General features: G+C 42.3%; 1 protein-coding gene across 1 annotated transcript; it reads right to left on the minus strand.

The window, feature by feature from the left end:
- Positions 1 to 406: 406 nt before the first annotated feature.
- On the minus strand, positions 407 to 815 carry LOC101577103 (mitochondrial import inner membrane translocase subunit Tim9). Its single transcript, XM_004626480.2, has 2 exons — positions 797 to 815; positions 407 to 710 (listed from the first exon to the last, which is right to left on the minus strand). The coding sequence occupies exon 2, from the start codon at positions 682 to 684 to the stop codon at positions 415 to 417; it is 270 nt and encodes an 89-aa protein (XP_004626537.1). The 5' UTR covers positions 685 to 710; positions 797 to 815; the 3' UTR covers positions 407 to 414.
- Positions 816 to 14,657: the final 13,842 nt, after the last annotated feature.

Here is a 14,657-nt window from a genome sequence, read left to right on the forward strand (position 1 = left end):
GCTTACCCCTCCCTTGGTTGGGAAGGCAGTTTGGGTCCCATCTTTTTTTTTTTTTTCAGTGATATTTCCATTTATTTCAGTTTCAATAATAAAGTTTTTCTCTTACATGATTGAACACCTATTTTTCATTAAAATTAACAGTCACAATTGAAGAAACAGCGGCTTATCTTTCTGATGAAGGGATCAAGCTGCTAAATCTTAAGGCCTCAACAAACATCATTTCAACAAGACCTTTTATTTTGATTATTCCTGGTGAGCAGCAACTGTGTTTCTCCAGTGGTTTCCATCTGCCAAATGGTCATGACAGTTGTTCTGACACGGTGCCCACTGCTTCCAGAGATTCTACCAGACGCAGCCTCTTCCCAGAGCAACACCTACGGCAGCCTCCACTCAGGTCCACCCATTGGGACTTTTCTATCGAGGCTGGCCAAGAAGTCCTGCTTTAGCTGCCAAGGCTTCGTTCTGCTGAATATGGTATTCTTGAAATCTCATGGATATTCTTTGTGTCATTTTTAAATATTTCTGTAAGCAGTGTTCTGAACAGGTGATCTCTTCAGGTTTTACTTCTCTTGTTGTGAAGTCTTTAACACAGTCCAAAAAGCAGGTTTCTGTAAGTTTATTGTAGGTTCCCAGGAATTCCCTAAACTGTTTTATCTGATCAGATTCTGATATCTGTGCAGCCATATTCTTTTGGTATATTTATGAGTCACCTTTTCTGATGCATGAGTTTCCTCAGTTCCTAAGAAGCAGCTCTCCAACTTCTGCTCAGTGTTTCCAGTGAGGCCTGATTTCTCACCGGCTTGCCCGTCCGCACGCGGCTGGGGGCTGTGGCTGCTGTCCGGAACGCAGGCTGAGGGGCGGGCGAACCGGGTTAAGGCGGGCGCCTGGGCTGGAGGACGGCTGAAAACACGTGCTTGGGTCCCATCTTAATTACTGTTGTCTCCTTTCAGCTCAAGCCCCAAAGAAAGCCCCCTGTGTGTTCGTAATACTTGGCTCTGTTTCATTTCCATTGCAACAGATCCCATTTCTAGAGTTATGATCCCTGCCTACAGTCTTGAATCCAGGGACTGGCTGATGTGGGGTAACAATGTTCTACCTCTTGCTTTCAGGAGCACAGAGCTGAAGGCCATCCCACTGCCTAGAGGGCCAATGAGAACTCTGTGCTGCTGTGGCCTGGCCCAGCTTATCATTCTGCCCAGGCCTGCTGCACACTCACAAGTGGGGGGTTCAGTCTACTTCTAGGGAACCTTGGCCTAGGACAGTTCTCCCTATATACCCTGAAAGGAGGATTGACTCTTGGGCACAAGGAAGAAAGACTTCTGGAATGTGAGAGGAGAACAATAAAATGCCAATCATCATCACCGATGTATTCAATATTAACGTCACAGTCCAGTTCCTCTTTCCTGTGGGAATGGGGGTGGATTTAGCTGTAGATGTGATTACAATAAGGTCTATGCTAATGAGGTATTCCATCCACATTTCTTCTGCTAGAATGTCATCACAATCTTCACACGTCAAATCATAAAGGCGTTAGTACATTCTTGAGCAAATTTCCATGGGGGGAGGGAACCTAACTATGGACCCTTGGGGGAAGGCACTGGATTGTGAGCAGGAAGTGCTTGGTTAGCAGTCCATCTATTAAATGTGAGTTAGATGGTGTAATTCTTTTGACATTATACCTAAAAGTCCAAGAAAGATCTGATGTTTGAGTTTTGAAAAATTAATAGTCTCTTATCAATATGCAGAACCAGAAGGCTAACACCTTGTTAGTCATCAGTTGCCAGCGAGTCCAGAGTAGGGGAGGTGCTTTAAGGAGAGTGGGGAATGTGGGTGTGTGGGCAGAAGGGAGGTCTAAGGAGTGTGCTGGGTGCGAAAACATGGCTGCATCTGCTTTGTCATTTCTTAGCTAAGTACTTTGATGTTATGACCCAAAATAATATTTCCCCAAATATGGTATATAACAACTGGTAGAATCAAAGAGAACTTTAGGTGGTATATACATAGAAAAATATTGGGCTGGGGATCTAGCTTAGTTAACCTGTTATAAAAGGTATTTCTGGTCTTCTATTTATAAGTGAAGTTGTCTCAAAATAAATTTACATAAGTATAAAATAAACTTATTTAAATTCTATCTATCTATCTATCTATCTATCTATCTATCTATCTATCTACCTACCTACCTATCCATCCCATCCTTTTCAGGACTGGCAATTGAGCCCTAGGTCTTTACTGTGAGCTACATTCTCAACATTTTTAAAAAGTTTGAGACATAGTCTCACAATATTGCTAAACTGCTCTGGCCGATCTTCCTGTCACATACAAGGTGCTGGAATTACTGGTGTGCTCCATGTGGCTGACTAAATAAAATATTCAGTGGTACAAGTAGCCTGTAAGTATTGTTATAAAAATTCTCCCAATGACAATATGTGACTGACAAAAGTTTGGATATTCAATTTGTTGTTTCAGAGTGCAAAAGAGGGCTAGACAAAGGAGCCTATCAACCAGCACACTCAGAAAACATGAAAAAGTGCCACATGGTACTGTTTAGAATTTATCATTATCAAATTGATAAAGCCACTTACATTGACTGACATTGCTTCTGGTGTGTTCCTAAATTTTTCTGTCCTATCTGTGTCCTCCCTCGACCTCAGTCACAGAGTGGTCAAAGTGGTTTGAGGACTTGTCGTCTCTAGAGCGCATGTGAGGTCAATGAGATTCTGTTACTTCTCACACCCATGGTATTACTGCCCATCAGTTCTATGCCTAGTATGTATCAGGCACTGTGAAAGCCCGTCAATTAAACATGAAACTCTAGAGAATTTAAGGGGATTTGCAAAAATGAAGTCCCCAGTCAGGAAGGTTTCTGGACTAAATATAGAAGTACTTCAGGAGACCTGAGAAAACTGATGGTTTTTAAACCCTTTCAGTTCCAGAACATTCTGTTCAAAGAAGTCTGATTAGGAATCACTCAAGTTCCATGGAGGAAACAAAGAAGGGTTGGTTCAAGAGAGGCTGGTGGGGATGTTGGGTGTCCCATCTTTTCTCTACCAGGCACCTGTACCCCATCCCACCCCTGAAGCTTGGGAGATGGGATGTGTCCCAAGTTTTGGGGACAGTTTTGGAACAGTTTTTTTTCTTATTTTCTCTACAAATATCATGTTATATCTGTAATGCAGTAAATGGTATTTAAAAACTTTTAATTGAAATAGCAACTGTACATATGCACGGGGTACAGTGTGACCTTTCAGTACATGTATGGAATATTGTAATGATTTAATGAGGGAAAGTGGCATATATGTCACCTCAGACATTCATCATTTCTTTGTGCTGGGAACATTCAAATTTTCTCTATTATTTTGAAATAATTAATTGGCAGCTGCAGTTATCTTACAGTGGGCTACAGCATTAGAAGTTGTATCTGTATATTCAAAATAAGATAGATATACAGCTACTTTCCCTTAATTCAATGAGAAGAAAGATTTGTTATCAAGAGTGTTTGGACAGAATATCTTGTCTGCATCTTGTACTATGAATAACCACTATGAAGACAACAATATGCAATGTATTAACTATTGAAACTGTCCTATTAATTGGTTTTGAAACCTTCTTATTGCTATTGTTTCTCAATAAAATTTTAAAAATGGTAAAAATGTTGTCCCCTCATCTAACGTCTCCCCATGCACGACAATGATTGTATACTCTCCAACAGTGTTATAGGCATGTGTTGCTCAAGAGAAGAGTTGCTCAAGAACAAAGAGAGAGAGAGAGAGAGAGAGAGAGAGAGAGAGAGAGAGAGAGTTGTTTGTCACCACACAGCTGCACACTTGGCACCCAGGAAAACTCCTAGTACACATTGGGTGAACAAACAAAAGAATGCCTAGAAAAAATGTTCGTCCATGATAAATTTTAAGAAACAGAATTAATAAGAGAAAGGGTGTGCGCATTTTCAAAATTTCTAGTAGATGAAGACCAGCTGAGAGCAGTGGGAGAGGCTACAATAAATCTAAATGTGGCGAGCCCTGCAGTTGATGATGCCTGAGGTAAGGCAGAGGCTAATGAAATGGAAGGAAAATATGAATCTGAAATACTCAGAGAAGATAGAATATTGATGATGGATGGTTTGGGAACCCAGGAGACTGGAGCCAGGAAAGAGCTCAGTTTTGATCCCAAAGGTGATTGTAGGGAGGGTTGGCAATGCTATAGTAATGCTCCAGAATTCCCACCAGAAGTTAGCACATGGTGTAAGTCAGCACTTGGCTTACCAGACGTGAGTCAGCCTTGGTAATTTCTTGGGTGTGTGTATCCTGGAGAGGAAAGTACAATGCCGACGATAAATTAGCAATGCCTACGTGCCTGCGCCTTGGCCCGCAGTTTTACCAACTACAGCCTGAAGTACATCTCACTCACTGGGGACATGACGAACATGGACAAATGGGTGTCCTTCAGCCAGACCATGGAGAACATAGCCAGTCCCTGAAGAGGTCTAGTCCTCTAAGCCTGTGACATTTAGTTGACACTTTCCTCTGCTTGATGGCTCACCAGATGTACTGAGTTATTTCTCTAACTGGATGAAAAATACATAGAGGGGAGGGGGCTGTCCTTTTTATGCTCCCCAAAGTTCTTTCCTCCAACCTCTCGTGGGAATTGCTATTGCCATCTGGCTGACCAAATGGTGCCGACAAACTGAAAGATTTCTGGGAACATCCCAGTGCCAGGCCACTTCTGATCCATCATCATGTGTTTTCTGGATTATTCAGCCCATGAACGACTGGATTATCAGGATCTTAGCTTTCCTGGAAACTCAAGGGTAGTTTGATTTCTCGGCCCCTTCCAGCGGGCGTGTACCAGGAAAAGCTCTGTCTTCTGGTAGAACATTACCATTCAGGAATGTTACCTGGAGCATGCTGCGGCAACTTGCGCCAGAGGGAGGGACACCTGAAAGCTCTGCAGGCATCGGTCCAGCTGGATCACTTCAGCCAACTGACTGGAAGGAACACAAATGCGCGCTTGGGCGCGCGCACACGCACACACACACACACACACACACACACACACACACCCATGCAATGTTCATATTGGAAAGGGGCTGGCTATTCACCTTTAAAGGCAGCCATAGGCAACAATGGCATTGCAAAAACATAAAATTTGTAAATGAAATGGTGAGGTGTTACCTAAGACATTGTTCTCCACCTGAGAGACCTAATTGGAAGTTTCACTTCTACAGACCACCCTTCTAACTCTGTTCCTCTGAAAGAAGAGGCTAAGAGACACAGAGGAGTAGTCCATCTTGTACTATGAATAACCACTACAAAGACAACAATATGCAATGCATTAATTCTTGAAACTGTCCTACTAATTGGTTTTGAAACTGTCTCATTGCTATTTGTTTCTCAATAAAATTATTTTTTAAAAAAGAGACACAGAGAGGGCTGGAAAGATCCTGATTGGCAGAACTTCAAGGAAATGGGCTGCTCAGCAGGAGACAGGCCACGGCATGACTCCGCTGGGCTCTGAGGCCCCTGGCCACGGCCCAGTTCCCAGAGGCCTCTTTCCCTCCTTTGCTCTCCATAGTTCTCTCTAACCTCATGTGTTCTGGTTCCTGCTTCCCCAGTACATGATGTTCCAAGAGAGCTATAGAATCATTTCAGAGTTTGATCTTTGAAATGGAGGATGAGAGTGGCCTTAACATCCCGTTATACCCAGTGCTCAAGTGGAAGACCTCGAACACTTGGCTCAGGGCATCTCAGTTTGCATTTCCTCACCTGGAAATGAGCTACTGATCACCTTACAAGGTCCTGTGAAAAATAGAATTGATAATAATTGAAGGTTTGTGGCATGGAGACAGCATGCTGGAAAAGTCCAGTAAGTGCACTGATTCAGCAGCTCCTTATTGGGCACCTGGCATGTGCTGGGCATTGTCTTAGCCCTTGGGCCACATAAGTGAAAGGCAGGTCTCATTGTGGGCCCAGGCAACCTAGGATTACAGTGAGGCAGGCACTTGGAGGGCAGCTCAGCTGCTCTTAGGGTATGACAACTGTACTTTTCTCAAACTTCAGGGGTGCAATGGAAGGGTTAGGGGCCATTTGACACCTACACCTTGGGAAATACCTGGAACTGGGCTGAACTTACTGGGTTGGTCTCCTCTTTCACAGAGTGAAAGGTATCCAGGTCCAGAAGAACTCCCAGCCCAGCTGAGTCCCAGCTACACCCTCCCTGGGCTCTGCTCTGGGCCTCTCACCTCTCCTTGTTCTAGGTTTTGGTAAGATTGTTGAACAGTGGGATTAAGTAGGCCTGAAATACATTTATACCTCACCTGGAAAGAAGTTTCCAGATCTTTCCCCTTAGTTTACAATTTCCCTCCATTTGCCTTATCTGGTTTACTAACAGTGTTAACCACTGCTCCAGGAGTTAAGATCCTAACACATAAGGGTCTCAAGGCCAGAGCAAACCCTGTGAAAATTAGGGTAGACTGTTTATTTATTTCCATGCGTGGTTCCTTAGAACAACAACTACATGAAAGCATGGGAAGGATGACTATATTTGGAGCCATAGATCTTCAACATCACAGCAGGAGCTGTTTTGCATGTTAGATATTAAGAGATGTATGCAATTCCTTGTCAATTGCAGATGGGAAACAAGCCAACAGCTATGCTGTTCTTGGCTTCTTTCTGTATTTAGGACATCTGTGCAGTCTTACCATCCTGCACAGATGGAGGATGGTAAGGAATGAAGGCAGGAACGCTGTCTCCTAACATAAGAGGGGAGGGCATGTGCTAACATCTCCCTAAAAGAAAGGCATGGTTGTGGTGTTTGGGCTTCCTATCTACTCCTGAGGCCAAGACTTGGTTTCTAGAGTTGCCCACAGTCCAGCTTCCCTAGGGCCTGTGCTGACAGAGACTCTGAGCAATTCCTACTCAGAAAAAGAACGGCTGGTATCATTTGAGGCAATGGTCTTCTATTGGTAGGAAAAGAATTCACATCTTGAAACACTGAATGGTGCAGGGGTGGCAGAGGTTCCCAGACAAGATGTTTTTCTAAGCATATCACAGCATTAAGTACAGCCCTGGGGTACTTTGAGATCCTACATCCAAGTCAACAACAGCAGGAAGAAAATTCCATTCTCAGGTGATGTGAATTAGCTACTAATGGATATTTTCAATGATTTCAGGAGAAGCTGTTCTCCTAGACTCTGGGACATCCTTCAAAACTTCCTTGCTATACTTGGAGGGACCCATGTCTCATCTGACTGCTGGCCTGTAATTTTCTTCTGCTCCTCTGCCTAGCCTTTCTCGACAGGATGTGGGCAACCGTAATGGCATGGAGTGAACTAACCAAGTTCAGTCCATCAGCACTGTCTCTACTTAGTTTTTCTTAGCTGTTTTACAGTGCCAGAAATATTTCTAGGAACATCAGTTACCCAAACTATTTGTTCCCCAAATAGACCATCTCAGATATATCCTTCTTACCCCCATCCTTATCCCAGAGAGGATGGTGCACCATACAGTGCAGAAGCACTGTGGGCAGGAGAATTAGGAAAGGCACCCTGCGCAGTGAAGGCATGTCTTGCTTCATAGAAGAGAGAACCCATTTAGGAACAACCAACCAGGGCTGTGTTGCCCTTGAGACTTGAGGCCCAGAGGGCAGATCAATAAAATAAAGGAACTAGTTGTCAAGGGCTTTTCCCACCTTGCCAGACAGTTGCTGCTCCTCAGCTCAAGTAGACTGCTGTGCAGGTTTCCACACCCGTCTCACTGGGAGTGGTGGCTGTTCACCTGCTCCATCCTGGTTCCTTTCCCTGTCATGACTCGGCAGCTCCACTAGACAGAAGAAAACCCTACATTCCAGCCCAACTCCTGTCCCCTCCCATCTGCACAGGAAGGTCAATGCTTTCTGTCCTTGTTTTGTATTGCTAGGATTCTCACCACTCTGTCCTTTTTGTTTTTACCCTGAAAATAAGAAAAATAGAATTGCGAGCAATTGAGATGCCACACTATTTTCATATTGCTTTGAGAGCGAGGTATTATCCTCATTTTATAGATAAAGAAAGTTCTATTATCACATTCATTCATCATCCACTCATCCAGATCCACCTATCCATCAACCTGTCTGCAACAGTCTGTCCAACCAGAACCAAACCAAACCAAACCAAACCAAACCAAACCAAACCAAACCAAACCAAACCAAACCAAACCAAACCAAAAAATGATCACTGAGTATCTACAAAGAGTCAAGCAAAGTGCTACTTATTTTGTACTCTAAAGATGCTCTGTCTCCTTTACCACAGACTCGTTATAGATTGTTGCTCTTTTACTGTGAGGGAGTTTGATCTCCTTAACAATTATTTTTTGGCCACCTCTAATGTACTAAGCATAATCTAAATCCATACAACAAACAAAAATGTACCTTTCCTGGAGCTTACATTATAACTGGGACAGTCAAAATAAGAATAAAGAATGGAGAATAAAGCAGAACGTGTGAATGGGAGGCTTAGCCAATATTATGTGAATAAATCATTTCCTTGAAATTGGTGACTAACCAATGTTACACAGGCCACAGTAAAAGTATTCCTCAGTTTTAGCGATTTCTCCTCCTCCTAAAGTATCTCAGAATCTGTAGAGCTGTTGTTCTATCTCCTCTATTTTGGGAATGACTGCATCCCATCTTGTGCCTGCCATTTTAAGGTTTTTCTGAATGTAAATGGAACCTTCTGCTTGATTTCTCCATCTACAGCTATGGGGCTAGAACAGAAATAATGTCTGCACATTTCTCCAGCTACCTTTGGCCCCGTTATAAATAATGTCTGCACATTTCTCCAGCTACCTTTGGCCCCGTTATACCCTTCTTCTCTTCTTTCAGTTGTACTACAATATCTTATCATTTTAGTTCAGCTGCTTGAAATTGTTGATGCTTTAGATGAGGTGTTGAGGTTGCTCTGAGGAGTGGTATAGGTGAACCAAGAATAGAACTAACATTGAGAAAAATTGTGCTATTGCGGGAGTATGGATCTACTTAAGGAAGATTTTTAGTGTATTTATTTATTTATTTATTTAGTATTTAGTACAGGGTCTATAGGGTCTCACTACACACATTGCACTCGTAGTATTTGATCCTCCTGTTTTCAGACTCTCAAGTGCTAGGATTACAAGTGCACACCACCATGCCCACTCTTAGTCGCCCTCTCAGTGTATCCTGGGGAGCGGAACTGGCACGGCACATCAGGGATCGAACCCTGGTCCCTGTATCTGCCTAAGCAGGCGCTTTATTTTTTTTTTTTATTTTTACTTTTCTTTTATTTTTTGTATTTTAGGGAAGGGTCTACAGGGTGTTCAGGGTCTCACTACTAAATCAGACTCATAGTGATCCACCTGTTTACAGCCTCCCAAGACCTGGGATTACAGGCGTGCACCACCACACCCAGCCTCAATTGCTGTCTCAGAGGGCTCCAGGGGTGGGGTCGGCCCGGCAGGCTCCCGCGCCTGCTTACAGGCACTTTAATCCGCTGAGCTATTTGGCCAGGCCTCTGTATCCTATTTCAAAAGACATATTTATTCAGCCTTATCAGTCAGGTCCTTAATCACACTTCCTTTGTATCAAGAACCTCAAGGGCAAGAGATAACACAAATGTGCTTGGTTTGTGGTAGGTGGAAATGTGCCTATGTGAGGTGGCTCGTTTCTGCCAAATACCAGCTATCTGAAGGGGGAGTGTGAGATAGTAAGGTAATTGTTGGCCCCACAAACAGTGAGATGTCCGTGTTATGCTTTCCTGTCAGTTTTGGGACACTCTGGGAGTTTGGAAAAGGGTGGTGGGAATACTGTCGTGAGATCTGTCTGTGAGTGATGTAGCAGACCACTGGAGAGGGCTAGCTCAGTGAATCTTTACACATTAAGGGACATGCAACTTCATTTTTTTTCAGTACTGGTGATTGAACTTGAGACTTTGTACTTGTCAGGCAGGCGCTTATGCTGCTGAGCTATATCCTTGGCCCTTGTAACTTTGTTCTTGAAACATCAGCCTTAAAGTTGACAGTGAAGCTCTACTTTATTCAATTGCAAGTACTTTTTATATTTTTAGAAGAATAGAAATATATCAAGAAGAAAAGTTTAAAAAATCTTCCTAACCCACCAATCAGATAGCTTTTAATGGTTGTGTTATTTTCTTGTCTCTTTACTTCTTTTTTCATGCAAACACATTTTAAAGAAAACACTCCATATTATTTACACGATTTTATATGGCATTATTCACTTATTATAATTAGGCCATTCCCATGTTAATAAATACTTAAAATATAAATAACTCGGTTAAATCAAATTTATTCAACCTTGCCTTTATTGATGAACACTTGGTCTGTTTTAATTTTTCTTGTTTATATAAAATAAACATTCTTTAACATAAATATGTGTTAATAGCTCTGACAAATTACTCCATGTCTTTATTCTTGGTTACCTTCCTTACCAAGAGTGGTACTTATGGGAACATAAAGTATACCCAAGATGCTGAGACAGTCTGGATGTTTTTTGTAGGAAGGGTGTTTTTGAGTCACATTGATCAATTGCATTTAATCAATTAATGACATCATTTGTTTATTCAGCAAGAATTCACTAAAGTCATATGTATACTAGATGCTGTAGGAAAACGTAAAAAGATGTTGAGGACCACACCATCTTATTGGAAATATTCCTGGACAGCATTCAAGAAGCCCTTGATTGTATTTGGTGATAAAACCTGCTAGCACTTACATGGGACTTGTATGATGATGTTGTAAGTATAGTTGATCAAACAGTTATTATTATCATGAACCTGATTTTGCAACGCACTGAGAAGTTAAGTTGCTTGCTGGTGATAATACAGCAAAGAGGTGGAACTGGGACCTGAAATCCAGGCAGTGAGGTTCCAGAGCTCCTATTCTTTGCATCCCACATTCATCTTGTCTATAACAATGCAGAGAAAAAAAAATGATAGAATTGTGTTTCTAGGGATGAATTTTATAGAGGTGATCATTTTTTCATTGGTTTTATAAACTTCTGACAATAAAACAGATTGGAGATTTGTCAGTCAAAGCTGTTCTGATGTCATTTCCGCAAGTGCTCAGAATAGTGATGAGAACTGATCGTCTAAAACAAGCAATCATACCACTCAATTTGGGTAAACCAATTACCTGAAAGTAGAAAAGCCATCATTACGCTTGATTATCTTGAGGATAATGGTACACCTAGGGAACTCATGGAAAAATAAAATTTTTGTAATCAACTCAATAAGATTTTTATTTATAATGAATAACTATTTTAATGGATACCTTGCTCACATTCTTTTTTTCCAATATTAATATCATTTTATTTATTTATTTATGTTTTTAAAATTGTTGTTCTTTTTTGTTTGTTTTTTGGTTTTTTGTTTTTTGTTTTTTTTTTTTTTTCAGAACTGGGGATTGAGCTCAGGCCCTTGTGCTTGCCAGGCAAGCACTTATTCTACTGAGCCATCTCCCCAGTCCCTCACATTCTTAATATATCTTTTGTTTTATTTTATTATTACTTTTGGGTGTCAGGAATTGAACCCAGGACCTTGCACTTGCCAGGAAGGAGCTTGTGCTGCTGAGCTATAGCCTGGCTCTTAGGATGCTTTTTAAAAAGTTCATTAAATGAATGAACAAACGAACAGCTAACACTTCAGGCTGCCGGGTTTACAGATGGCACAGTACTGACACCGAGCGCATGGTGTGCTGCCCCAGGCCCTACACATCGCTTTCCAATTGTGCAGTAGTAGCTTGATTTCAGCCACAGTAGGAATTGATAAACTACAGATGAACTCAGAAAATGCTACCAATCAGGGCTCTTTCTTTTCTTCCCCCCCCCCCCCCCCAGACCTGGTGCTAAATACTCACCAGCATACCACTGCAGAAGCTCACTAGGAAATTTGCAAGGAAGAGGAAATAAAGTGACTCCAGAGGAAACAGAAAAGAGGGATGTGTAGTGAGAATATTAGCAGGAACCCTATTCTCCTGCTCCTTTCCTCCTGGGGTTTCCTGAATCGTTTTATGTGTTTCTTTTGCATATTGAGTCATTACAGAGTGAGAAGGACTTTGCTAAAGTTGGAGAGACTCTTAGGCGTCCAGGGTGTGAATGTGCTAGATCGGCCGGCTCGGTGGCACTGGACAAAAGAACCCAAAAGCCCAGGCTACCGTCAGTCTCTGCCCAGCTCAGCTCGGCTTTGCGGCCCCACAGCATGGACGCCTCTCTGGGCCAAGCAGGAATGCTGGCGGGTGGGCACCTGTCGGGAAAGCCCTGGTGCTGTGGAGACCTTTGTGCGCAGGGACGCAGGGACGAGGACCTTGACGATATCCAGCAAGGTCACTCCCACACACCTAGTGCAGTTCCCCAAAGGGGCACCACGGAATGTGCAGGGAACTCCCCAAGTTCGTGGGCTGGGTTAGAGGAAGGATCTGAGATGGACTGCTTGGTACGCTACTAGCTCTCTACATATCAGCTACTTAACATTGGCCAGGCCAGGTCACTTAACCTCTGTGTTTTCACCTCTATGTGTCATGTGTCATCCCTTATAAAAGGAGATGTTGTGAGGTTTAAATAATGCACATACAATCCATCTATATATATATATATATATATTCACATGTATTTAAAGAGTTTAAAAGTAGTTAGCTCTCAGGTCCTTTTGAAGATGATCTATTTTGAAAGACAGAAAACAGTAAAGAAATAAATTAATATATTGAGGACCAATATACTATTAATTAGCAATTTATTAACTTGATATTCTGTATATTGAAGACCAGTGTACTGTGACTTAGTAATGTATTAACTTGATATATATTGAAAAATCAGAACATTACTAATTAGTAATAGTTTGAAAACCAGCATACACAGTGGTAAAACATTAACATTTTGAAATCTACAATCTAAGAATTTTCCATATACTCAGACTATGCAGGTAGGTATTCTAGTGAATGATTTATCTCAGCACTGGTTATTCCATTTTTTTTTTTAACTTCAAAGGATTTGTAAGTGAACAAGTGGCCAGGTAGCCAGCAGACCTCTTTAGAGGGGGCAGGTCCCCTTGGGTCTTTTCTTAAGGAATATTTTAAAATACCTCTTTGCTGTAGTCAGGGAGGTCGATCCAGGTTCCTGTGTGCTGACAGTGACTGTATCTGGAGCTACATTTTCATTCCAGGGCTCAGCACCACCAGTAAGGGCCAGCAGGAAGAAGCCCAGCCAGTGACCCTGGTGTGTCCAGTACCAGGCAGTGCAAATCAAGGGCCTACAAGAAGGCCAGAGGCTGGGTGGGGCCTGGGAAGGCACCTCCTTCCTTAGCTTGGCCTCATTCATAATTTCTGAGTCAGCAGGAGGATGCGCATGCTATAGGACTGGTCCCGGAGCCTGACTCTCCAGACCTGCTTTCCCAGTTCGGCCACTCACTCTTTATCTCATAAGCAGAACACTTGACCTCTCCGCACTTCCCCTGCTTGGCTGTAAAGCAGTTCTGATGACAGCATGTAACTATCTTATAGGATCATTGAGTGGGGATGATAAACTCAAGAGACACACGACAAGCATTTAGCACGGCACCTGACACAGAACAGGCACTCCATATGACATTTAACTTATTTTATTTTGTTACTGTTTACTGTGGCAAAAATATACATAACAAAATTTACCATTGTAAGTGTGCAATGCAGTGATATTAAGCACATTCATATTATTGTGCAGCCGTCACAATATTCATCTCCAGGACTTTTTTAAAAATGTGTTTGGTGCAGGGTCTCACTATGCAGCTCGGACTTATAGTGATCCTCCTGTTTCAGCCTCCTAAGTACTGGGATTACAGGCGTGTGCCACCTCGCCCGGTCCTGGTGGCTGGCACCTGGGATGGGGACCTCACAGCCTGTGGTACTGGGGATTGAACCTGGGTCCTTGCACTTGCCTAGGCAGGCACTTGGACCACTGAGCTATCTCCATGGCCCCATCTCTAGGACTTTTAAAAAATGATCCCATACTGTAACTCTGAAATTGTTCAACGACTTTGCCCATGTCAGAGGTAGGACTTTTATTGTTATGATGTAGTTCTTTATATTTTGTGGATATTAACTATTTATGAATGTTGGACTCATTTTCTCCCATCCCATTGACTGCCCCTTCACTCCCCAGAGTGTCCTTTTTTGTACACAGGCTTCTCCTTCTCTTCCTCTCCTTCTTTTGGTGTGATCCAGTTTACCCATTTTTCCTTTTTGTTCCCTGTGCTGTTGGTGTTCTATCCAAGGAACCACTGCCAATTCCACCTTCATAAAGTTTTCCAGCTATGTTTCTAAGAATTTTATAGTTTTGCCTTTTATGTTTTTGAGCCATTTTGAGTTAATTTTTGTGCACTTTGTAAGGTAAAGGTCCTACTCCATCCTTTGCCACGTGGACATCAAATTTTCCCAGCACTGTTGGTTGAAAAAGACTATCTTTTTCTCTATTTCCTGGGTTGAAAAATCATTTCACCATATATGTGAAGTTTTATTTCTGGGCTTGTTATTCTATTTCATTGGTCTATATACATTATGCCTGTACAACTTTGCTTTAATTGCTGTAGATTTGTAGCAAGTTTTGAAGTTACAACATATGAAATGCCCAACTTTCTTCTCCTCTTCCTCCTCCCCCTCCTCCTC

Source organism: Octodon degus, unplaced genomic scaffold (assembly GCF_000260255.1).
Source record: "Octodon degus isolate 3935 unplaced genomic scaffold, OctDeg1.0 scaffold00015, whole genome shotgun sequence".
Taxonomy (NCBI): Eukaryota; Metazoa; Chordata; class Mammalia; order Rodentia; family Octodontidae; genus Octodon; species Octodon degus.

What these genes read in the sequence shown, in the direction of transcription:
- LOC101577103 (XM_004626480.2), bottom strand. Translation starts at nt 684, where the DNA reads ATGGCTGCACAGATATCAGAATCTGATCAGATAAAACAGTTTAGGGAA.